We start from the raw sequence: 10,573 nt of genomic DNA, 5'->3' as shown, positions 1-10,573 counted from the left end.
TCAGGCAGTCCACTCACCTCAGCCTCCCAAAGGCGCGGGATTACAGGCTGAGCCACGGAGTCCGGCTTGGTGTTTTCACAAAGACACCTAAACCCAGATCTCCACGAGCAGGTGGCTCCTTCCACGTGGTGCCCCGGGGATGCCCTATCTCATTCTAGCAACACCACCCAGACTCAGAGGCCTCTGGTCCTCTCCTGGCTACTGTGGCAGCATGTCCTTGGTAGCCGATCTGGCTGGGAAGCGAATCCTCTGGCATGATTAAGTCACGGGGCGGGCGTGCAGACCAGCTCTGAGAGGAGGGCTCCAGAACGAGATTGGAGGCTTGCAGTGCGGCGACCACGTCGAACGGTTGGACACTCTGCTGTTGCCTTCAGGAGGACCAGTCTGGTGTGCCCCAGTGGTTTCCGGTCATGTCACTTACGCAGAGATGTGCCTCCCATTGCCAGTGCGGTCTAGAGGGGTCACAGGCAGACGCCAGACGCTTCCCGAGCCAGAGTCCGGGCTGACGCTCTCTCGTCTCCACAGGCCCTGCCGTCCTTCCAGGTCCCTGTCTCGCCACACATCTATACCAGTGTCAGCTGGGCTGCTGCCCCCTCCACCGCCTGCTCCCTCTCTCCGGTGAGTGTGCCCGTCTCGGTGCCTGGCCGCATCCCCAGGGGCCTGGTCCGAGCCGAGGGCTCTCCCACATATCCCTGGGCTGGAGACTGTCTCTCGGGCATGCGGTATATGGCCCAAGTTGGTGTTGCCGGTCTTGTCTCCAGCCCTCCAGCTACTTGGTCTCTCGGACCCTCTCCAGAGGTGGGAGGAGGTACTTGCAGAGGTTAAGCTGGCGTCTTGCTAAGAAAGTCACTGGGCAAGGCTGGGATCTGTGCCCCATGTGGTCCTGAGGGTCCTTGGGTGCTTGTTAGGGTTCTGATGCCTAGAGGAGAGGAAGGGAGAGAATATACAGGGCTGCGTGGGCTGGGTCAGAGTTCCCAAGGCCACTGGGATTTTTAGGGTCATAGATCGCTTGGCCTCAAACTAAAATCAATTGGGCTGGGCATGGTGACTCGCACCTTTAATCCCAGTACATTGGGAGGCCGAAGCGGGAGGCTTGCCCGAGCCCAGGAGTAGAGACCAGCCTGGGCAATGTAGTAAGACCCTGTCTCTACAAAAAAATTTAAAAAACCATCCAGGCATGGTGGCATACATTTGTAGTCCCACCTTGGGAAGCTGAGATGGAAGGACTGCCTGAGCCCAAGAGGTCAAGGCTGCAGTGAACCGTGTTCATGCTGCTGCACTCCGGCCCTGGGTAACAGAGTGAGACTCCAATTCAAAAAAATAAAAATAAAAATAAATCAACTGGAGTCATTTTGAGCAAGCCCTAGTCTTTAATTACTTCCTAGGGGAGGTGTCACACACTGTGAAACCGAAGGGCCAGACAGCGCCCTTGAGGCGGGCTGTTCCCCTTTGTTCCAGGCCCGGTAACTGCACCTGAGTCCCGAGCAGGGAGTAGCCCTGATGAGGGCCAGGCCAAGGGCCCCCCTGCCCTTGGCCCTGGCTCCACTTGGCACGTGGCCTGGAGGCCTGCTCCCCACCTCCCGCTCCGAGAGCTCCCTCTGCCGGAATGTGCTCTCTGTTCAGGCGGCCCAGGGAGGGCTGGGGACCTGTGGATGACTGTCCTGTGTGCGGGCGGCTCTCTCATTCTCCTGACTGCCCCGGGCTCTTGGTCTGTGCTCACGGCCCCTCTCCCCATGTCCAGGTCCGGAGCCGGTCACTAAGCTTCAGCGAGCCCCAGCAGCCACCACCTGCAATGAAATCTCACCTGATTGTCACTTCTCCACCCCGGGCCCAGAGCAGCGCCAGGTAAGACGCCCGCTGTTGTGCCCTTCCTTCCGGCTCTTGTCCCCCCGCCCTCCCTGTCGACGCTGGTGGCGTGGACTCTCGAGTCCACCCAGCTGAAGTCACCAGGACTAGTCCTCAGAGGGGATCTCAGATGGAGGACACACCGGATGGTTTGGCTTCCGTCCTTGGAGCCTCTGGTCCCTGGCCCCGCTGGCTGTCGCCGGAAGCCACTCCTTCCAGCCTCTGCCTGCTGGTTCAGCCTCACGCTCAGCCGCCCTCCCAGTCCAGCCACCCGCGCATGACTCTGTGCTCTCGCGACTCTGTTGGCAGGAAAGCCCGAGGGGAGGCCAAGAAGTGCCGCAAGGTGTACGGCATCGAGCACCGGGACCAGTGGTGCACGGCCTGCCGGTGGAAGAAGGCCTGCCAGCGCTTCCTGGACTGAACCTGTCCAGCCGGCTGGGCCCTGCCGGCGACAGCAGGCAGACGTGTCACCAGCCCTCAGCAGAAACCGAAAAGAGAAAGAGGGGAAACCACAGTCTGGGCTCTGTTGGCTAAGGTTAAAGCGTTTTCTCCCTTTTGTGGGAACATTTTATTTTTTAAAGAGAAAGAAAAGTTTTTTTCCCCTAAAATAGGAGAGAGCCCAAACTGGCCAAGGGTGTTCAGCAGTGAACCAGAGACCAAAGAATTAATTACCCTCCCTTCCCACGTCTCCTCTCTCTAGGGGTTAGTTTAATGCGTATCAAAAGAAGGAACAGCTCGTTCTGTTTCCTGCTGAGTCGGTGAATTCTTTGCTTTCTCAACTCTTCCAGAAAGGACTGTGAGCAAGATACATTTACTTTTCTTAAAAAAAAAAAAGAGCTTCTGACTGGTGGATGACTCAGAGTGCAGGACTGCCTGCGTGGAGTGAAGGGGAGTCCTGCATGTTTCGGGGTGTGCCTCCAGTTCCCCGTCTGAGCAGCTCCCACGGCAGTCAAAGGAAAACCCTTTCTTGAATCTGGGCTCCCTGAAACATTAGACGGCACCCCAGCAGATATTATACGGCTTCTTCTCAAAGCCCAGACTAAGAGGTTTTTTAAAGACTGTCCCCAAATAACTGAGCCCAAAGGCTAGTAAGAATTCACTTTTTTGGAATGTGGCAGTTAAACACTACCTTGACCGTTCTCTCCTCTTTCCCCGAGGAAGTCCCAGAGGGTTTTGGTGTCTGTGGAAACACTCTGCTCTTACCTGAATGAACGCCCCCGCCCTCCATGTATGGAAAAGACACTTTGGAGATGCTTTATTTTCTCTCATGATGTATTTGGAAGCCTTTAATGACTAGATTTCTTTTATTTGAGTGGCTGGAGAGGCCTCAGTAGGTTCCCGCTAAGTTCCTTTTTTGCCTTTTTCCCACTGAGGCAGGATGGGGAGGGTCAGCGGGCGTACTTGTGGGAACGATTCAAGCTGAGGAACATAGGGGTTGGGTTAGTGGCTGCTGGCGTTTTTGGCCCTTGGTGTTTCTGGAGGCCACAGGAGACTGGGCTGCGTTGAGGTCAATGGGCGGAAGGTGTTTTGTTGAGGAGGACACTGGGGGGTTAGCGTCGTGCCAACGCACGCTGAGGGAGACCGGGAGAGCCGTGCCCTGGGAGCTGACATGCTTTTGTCCTGGAGTCTCCCCTTTCTTCCGGGCCTGATTTGTTTGAGGATTCCTCGGGTACCACCCAGGGCCCCACTGCCTTGGGTACAAGCCCTGGTCCTGCACCCCAGAGTCGGGGGCTCATGGAATCCCACCAAGCCACTTTTCCTGGGGCTGAGCAGCAGCGTCCACCCCTTGGGGGTCATCGAAGCCATCCTCCCAGTCCCGGGTGAAAACACCTGGCCACTGAGGTGCCTTGGCCATTTCACACGGGACACAGACATGCACCTTTTGGTCTAAGACACACAGAGCTACAGAACCTGCACACCTCTTACAGCAGGGGCATGGTGTTGTGTCACCAACCCAGGGTGTAGTGCCCTGGGTTGGTGACAACAGACACAGATGCTCTTACGCATAGGTGTCTTCGGTGGTGATGGGGTCTATTTTCATAACTTGGTAAAAAAGTATGTGAAATTCTGTCTCTCGGGAAAGCTCGAAAGCAGCCCGTGGTGACCCAGGGCTCTCCTTCCTGTCCCTTCGGCTCGCCTGGGAATTAAGAACCGGCAGTAGTGATGGCTTTCGCGGCTGTCCTCACTTCCCATGATGTCCATCTTCAGATGCTGTCGGTGAGGGGAGGGCACGTTCTCGACCCGGGGGCACGCTGCCCAGGAGGGCCGCTTCTCCCCTCACGCAGAGCCTCACCTTCGGAAAAGCTGCCCCCGCGCCCCTCATTTTGGATCATAAGGACAGCACTGGGTAGACGGGCGTTCTTCTTTGTGAGGTGGGCATCTCATGCCCCTGGTCCATGGGGCAGGAAAGGAAGAGAGGTAGATTGGAACAGGTGAGCAGCCGAGGTGGTTTCGTCTTGTTCCTGTGCTTCGTCTGGCCGGGGCGCAGCCTTCCTGCCGGCGGATGCTCCCTCTCTCCTTGGCGGCCTTGGCCTCCTCTGCCTGCATCTCTGTCCCGTCGTGCCGGCTCCTCCCCCGTGCTCTGTCGCTGGGGTTGCTCCAGCTGTTTCTTGGCAGAGGGTGGAGGGGCTTGTGAGCGGTCCCCGGCGATCGTGCCCTCCTTCCTCATCTCAGCCTCCCTCCTTCCCAGCCCAGAGGGGCGGCGGCATCTGACCGGAGGACGATGCCACGCGAGTGCTTTCGAGCCCAACAGGACTGATCTGGAAAGCAGTTACTCTGGGAAGCTGCCTGCGTGTCCCAGTGAGGTGCCCTTTACGTTGAGTATTTCTTGGAGTCGCCTTTAGAGTCGGTGGCGCTGAGTTTTGAACAGGATGCTGTGTCTGCACCCACACTCCGTGAGCGCAGAGAGAGTCCAGCGAGTGTCCGTGGTCAAGTGAGGTCTCAGGTCCAAAGCAAAAGAACCGTCAAAGCACAAGAGCTTGTGCTTAAGGATGACTTTTAAACCGGCTCAGAAAGCAATGTTGTGATTTCAGAGAGCGTGTTTTGAGCAGCGGCCACATTGTCGCCGCCGGCCCATGGCTTGACTCCTTGGAAAACAATGTTAATTTGGATGTGGAAACTGATTTGTTGAGAGACATGTGTCCTGTTACTTTCTGGTCATCCCAGGTTCTGACTTTACCAGGGGCAAAAAAAAAAAAAAGAAGAGGGAGATCAATCCCATCTGTGAATTTGTCTTATGGCGCCTTTTCCCCCAGCTGTCTTCCAAGTATTATTTTTACTGTTAAAAATTTTTTTAAAGAAATGTGAAATGTAATGTTTTTACAGCAACAATATGAAATATATTTTATAAGGAATAAAATGGTACATTGTCTGATATAATGTGTGGCTGTCCCTTTGCCCTTCCCCGTACAAAGAGGAAGATTCTCCTTGTCTTTGGCGTTACACAGATGGCGGCATGTCAGATGCTAGCCAACGCGAACACGTTCATTTGCTTGTAACGGTGGGTAGCATTTACCCAGGGTCTATGCCAAATGATTACATGGGCTATCTGAGTAAGCTTCTGAGGGAGTTACAGTTATTATTCCCATTTTACAGTTGAGAAGAGGGAGGCACAGAGGTTAGATAACTTGCCCGAGGACATAGACTGGGAAATAATGACATTAGGGCTGAGATCCAGGCAGGAACTATTTTCTATTGTTTATATTGACAGAGGGGAGCTTGTTCTTGTCCATATTCCTGAGTCTTTGGGAGACTGGGCAAGCAACTTGGGAGAAAATAAGTCTTACTCTCTCTGTAAGATGACTTCAGAGCAGGGTCAGCGCCTTACAGACACTGGTTCCACGTGCTGTGATGGCCCAGATGGTTCACAAGGCTAGGTTAGGTGGGAAGGGTGTTGGGAGCAGAAGACGTCATTCTACCCAGGGGCTGGTATATATCATTTCTCTTGCTGAACTTTAAGAAAGACTTTGTGCATTCCCCGGCGTGGTGGCTAGTAACAGCACTTTGGGAAGCTGAGGCGGGAGGATTGCTTGAGCCCAGGAGTTCTAGACCAGCCTGGGCAACATAGTGAGACCTCATCTCTACAAAAAAACAAAATTAGCTGGGCGTGGTGGCAGAAGGACTGCCTGAGCCTGGGAGGTCGAGGCTGCAGTGAGCCGTGATTGTGCCACTGCACTCCAGCCAGGGCAACAGAATGTGATACTGACTTCAAAAACAAAATCACGAGCCGGGCTGGGTGGCTCAGCCTGTAATCCCGCGCCTTTGGGAGGCTGAGGTGAGTGGATTGCCTGAGCCCGCGGGTTCGAGGCCCACCTGGGCAACTTGGCGAGACCTCATCTCTACAATAAATCAAAAAATTAGCCAGGCGTGGTAGCGCGCACCTGAAGTTCCAGCTACTTGGAAGGCTGAGGCGGAAGGATCGCCAGAGCCCAGCAGGTCGAGGCTGCGGTGGCCAGGAGTGGCCACTGCACTTCAGTCTGGGTGACAGAGACTCCAACTCAAAAAACAAAACAAAAAAACCCCAAACAAACAAACAACCAAAAACACATAGTGCAGTAAACGAGGTTCTGAGAAGACCAAGTCAAATCAGCGGAAGTATCGGTGGTATAGTGGTTAGCACAGCTGCCTTCCAAGTCGAACAAACCAGGCTTGAGGAAGCTGTTGTGAAAATGTGTTCAAATGCTCAAAATATATCTAGAGAGAGCTGAAGGTGGTGATGGTGGGCCAGGTGGAGGGCTGGCGGGATCCTTTCTGCAGTAGGGTGGCCTTCTGTCCCTGGCCTCCAAGGAGGAGGGAAGGCTGAGAGGTGGTCAGGGGCTGTGGGGACTGTTGGGCGTCCCTGGGGGTGGGTCCCAGGGACCCCCAGCATTGCTGGCCAGCCCGGGTGCTGTGCTCTGGGAAGATGCAGCAACTCCCCCTGGGGCACAATTCGGCCCAGCGGCCCTTAAAGCAGTTTCTTTTTCCTCCTTTTTGCCTTTTCCCTTGCCCTGGGGCAGAACAGAAGCCTTCTATCTCTCCCCTCTCCATGTCCTTGTCTCCCCCACCTCTCTAAGAGAGGCCCACATAGAATCAGCCTGCTCTACTTCGTTTGCCAAAGACCCACCCCCCAGACTGTTAACTGCATTCTTCATTTGCAGCTCAGACCCCCTCCCACCGCTAACCTTTGTGGCTACATCATTGGGTCAACCCTTAACCTTTCAGCTTCCGGCTGGGTTTGGCCAACAGGAGACACCAAACTGGAGTTTGAAAGCAGGGGAGAGGGGATGAGTGCGAGTGTTGCGTTGCCACCCCCTACAGTGTGAGGATGGCTGTGCTCCACTGAGAGCTATGTGAACCCTCTTGCCCTTACCAGTGTTCCCCAGCTCCCAACAGCGCCCAACCAACCACTTCTTGCTGATTTCCTGGTACCCTATCCACTTTTGTAGGTGTTTTACTCTCCTCCAGTTCCTCTGTTTGGGCATCCCATATGTTTGCTGAACTCTGGGCAGTGACACACCTTAGCATGTTAAATTGAAGATAAAAGTGGCATCAGCTCTGCCCCTTGTTTGTGTCTCAGTCTGTTAGACCCAAACTAGCAGGAGCTGTGTCACCTGGAGCTTGTTAAAAAGGCATTTAGGCAGATTTCTTTCTCTTTCTTTTTTCTTTTTGAGTTGGAGTCTCACTCTATCACCCAAGCTGGAGGGTAAAGACACACTCACAGCCACCGTAGCATCTACCTGCTGAGCTGTGGCAATCTTTCCATCTCAGTCTTCCAAGTAGCTGGAACTACAGGCGTGTGCTACCACACCTGGCTAATTTTTTATTTATTGTAGAGATGAGGTCTGGCCAAGTTGCCCGAGCTGGTCTTGAATCTGTGGACTCAGGCAATCCACTTGCCTCAGCCTCCCAAAGTGCTGGAATGACAGGCTTGAGCCACCACACCTGGTCTATTTTTTTGTTTTTATTTTTTGAGTTGGAGTCTCACTCTGTCACCCAGGCTGGAGTGCAGTGGCCGCTCCTGGCCACCGCAGCCTCGACCTGCTGGGCTCCAGCAGTCCTTCCGCCTCAGTCTTTCAAGTAGCTGGAACTACAGATGTGCGCCACCATACCCAGCTCATTTTTGACTTATTGTAGAGATGAGGCCTCGCCAAATTGCCCAGGCTGGTCTCGAACCCCTGGGCTCAGGCAGTCCTCTTGCCTCTGCCTCTGCCTCCCAAAGTGCTGGGATTACAGGCATGAGCCACCGCACCTGGCTGTTTTTGTTTTAAACAGGTTTTTTTTTTTCTCCACCCTTCACTACCCCAGCCACTTCTGACCTCTGGGTCTTGCATCTTGCTATGTTGCCCAGGCTAGAGTGCAGCAGAGCGATCATAGCTCACTGCAACCTCAAACTCCTGGGCTCAAGTGATTTTCCCACCTCAGCCTCTAGATTAGCTGGGGGTATAGGTGCATACCACCATGCCTGGCTAATTTTTTATTTTTGTTTTAAATACAGAGGGGGTCTTGCTATGCTACCCAGATTTGAGTGCAGTAGCGTGGTCATAACTCACTGCAGCCTCGAGCTCCTGGGCTCAAGCAATCCTCCTGTCTCAGCTCCTGAGCAGGGAGAGCCACCACACCTGGCTAATTTTTTTATTTTTTCTAGGGACGGGCTGGGTCTTGCTGTCCAGGCTGGTCTCGATCTCCCGGACTCAAGCAGTCCTCCTGCCTCAGTCTCCCAAAGTACTGGGATTACAGGTGTGTCCAACCAAAAAGGCAGATTTTCTACTGAGCCAGAAGCTGGGGGAGGGGCCTAGCAACTGGCCCTCAAGGCCCTGGTGTAGGAGGAGAGGTTTGGGGACCACTGCTCCTCTCTCCTGCCAGTCTCTCATATAGCTGAGAGTATTCATTTCCCTCACCACTGCTCTTGGATCGGGGACACAGCGAGTTCCGAGGGTGCCTTACCCTTCCTACTTTTATTTTTTTTTTTTTTGGGTTGGAGTCTCACTCTGTCGCTCAGAATGGAGTGCAGTGGCCGCTCCCGGCCACCACAGCCTCGACCCGCTGGGCTCCGGCGATCCTTCCGCCTCAGCCGTCCGAGTAGCTGGAACTACAGGCGCGCGCTACCACGCCCGGCTAATTTTTGATTTGTTGTAGAGATGAGGTCTCGCCAAGTTGCCCAGGCGGGTCTCAAACCCGCGGGCTCAGGCGATCCACTCACATCGGCCTCCCAAAGCGCTGGGATGACAGGCTGAGCCACGGAGCCCGGCTTGCCCTTCCTACTTTCTACACAGCAGAGCCACAGGCCTCTTGTCTCGGCCTCCCAGGAGGCGGGCAAGCAGCCCTAGTGGTGTGTTTGCAGAGTCCATACTTCTCAGTCGCTTCGCTTGAAAGCAGCAGACCCACTGATGAACCGTTTGCTCAGTAGAAGTTTAATGGAGAAATCGTTGTTCAAAACAATCAGTCAAAAAGAACAGCTCTTTTACAAACAAGGGATGGCAGTGACCAGTCAAAACCCCAGGCTTGGTATTCTGGTCGCCGGCCCTCAGAGGAGGAGGTGGGCGAGTGGCAGAGACAGGGGTTGCTGAAATGTTAGCCGGAGGAATTACAAAAATACACTCTGATGTGGCAACAGGTGGGGGGAGCATGCCGGGGGTGGGGCAGGGTCAACCAGACGGGGAGGTTCTGGAGGCAAAGCCTGCGGGGAGGCTGGGGGGTCCTGCAGGTGCTCGCTCAGTGCCTCGGGGAAGAAGGAATCCTGATTCCCAGGCGGCAGGTCTGGGGCTGGACACATGCTGTTTGGGGGGTCACCCGGACGCCTGGGGAGACAGAAACGATTAAAATGGCAAACCTGATGATGTCTCTGGCCCTTCTCTTCTCTTCGCCCTGGTGACAGAAGCAACTGAAAGGAAGCAAAGTTATCAACCCAATTAAATGAACCCTGAAGTAGCCGGAAGGGTCCCCCAACTCCCAGTACAACATCTGCTCCCCTGGCCCCCGAGTCTGCAGGCGAGACTGATAGGATAGAGGGGAGGCCGGGGGGCTGTGACTTGAAAGGCTGAACCGTCAGCCCTTGAACCGGAAAGGGTTCTCTTCTCCCTGGTATGCAGAATCCCTGCTACATTGTGTGCTCGTTTATCGTTGTTGTTTCTTGTTTTTTGGTTTTTTTTGAGTTGGAGTCTCACTCTGTCGCCCAGACTGGAGTGCAGTGGCCGCTCCCAGCCACCGCAGCCTCGACCTGCTGGGCTCCAGCGACCCTTCTGCCTCAGCCTTCCGAGTAGCTGGAACTACAGGCATGCACTACCACACCCAGCTATTTGTTGATTATTGTAGAGATGAGGTCTCGCCAAGTTGCCCAGGCGGGTCTCAAACCCGCAATCTCAGGCAATCCACTCACCTCAGCCTCCCAAAGGCGCGGGATTACAGGCTGAGCCACCGAGTGCTCTCAAGCCTGACATCAAAGGTACCCGACCCTGAGTGAATTTGCTCATATTCCGCTGTCTAGAGGAGTCAAGGCCCGGGGCAGCAGAGAAGAGGAAGACAGGATAGGTAGATCAAGGAAAGGGAAGGTAGACCCCAAGACCAGCTGTGCCCTTTTCATAGTTTGTCTGGAGCACCCCGATGCCCTTCTTTCCTGGGACGTCATCGCACTTTCTAAACAGGATTCCTTACTCCATTCCAGTGTTAGGTGGCTCCATTTCCTCCCAGCCTTCTTCTTTTTTTTTTTTGAGTTGGAGTCTCACTCTGTCGCCCAGACTGAAGTGCAGTGGCC

At 54.5% G+C, this 10,573-nt stretch overlaps 2 protein-coding genes across 3 annotated transcripts in view; one reads left to right on the top strand and one right to left on the bottom strand.

Annotated features, from left to right (window-relative positions):
- Window positions 1-2,679, top strand: part of ZNF395 (zinc finger protein 395) — a 14,225-nt gene extending 11,546 nt beyond the window's left edge. Inside the window, exons 8-10 of the mRNA XM_021716823.1 lie at window positions 526-618; window positions 1,742-1,845; window positions 2,155-2,679. Of these exons, the coding sequence (XP_021572498.1) occupies window positions 526-618; window positions 1,742-1,845; window positions 2,155-2,266 (309 nt within the window). The 3' untranslated portion in view covers window positions 2,267-2,679. The remainder of the gene's footprint in view (window positions 1-525; window positions 619-1,741; window positions 1,846-2,154) is intronic.
- A 6,530-nt stretch (window positions 2,680-9,209) lies between these two features.
- The window catches only part of PNOC (prepronociceptin), a 27,697-nt gene continuing 26,333 nt past the window's right edge, over window positions 9,210-10,573 (bottom strand). For both annotated transcript variants that reach the window (XM_021716818.1, XM_008066509.2), the window contains exon 4: window positions 9,210-9,620. The gene's annotated coding sequence lies outside the window, so the exon portion shown is untranslated. The remainder of the gene's footprint in view (window positions 9,621-10,573) is intronic.

This window comes from Carlito syrichta, unplaced genomic scaffold (assembly GCF_000164805.1).
Source record: "Carlito syrichta isolate Samal-C Ts95f unplaced genomic scaffold, Tarsius_syrichta-2.0.1 Scaffold308976, whole genome shotgun sequence".
In the NCBI taxonomy this organism is placed as follows: domain Eukaryota; kingdom Metazoa; phylum Chordata; class Mammalia; order Primates; family Tarsiidae; genus Carlito; species Carlito syrichta.
Note: the sequence above shows the minus strand (reverse complement) of the source record. Positions and strands in the feature narration are given on the sequence as shown.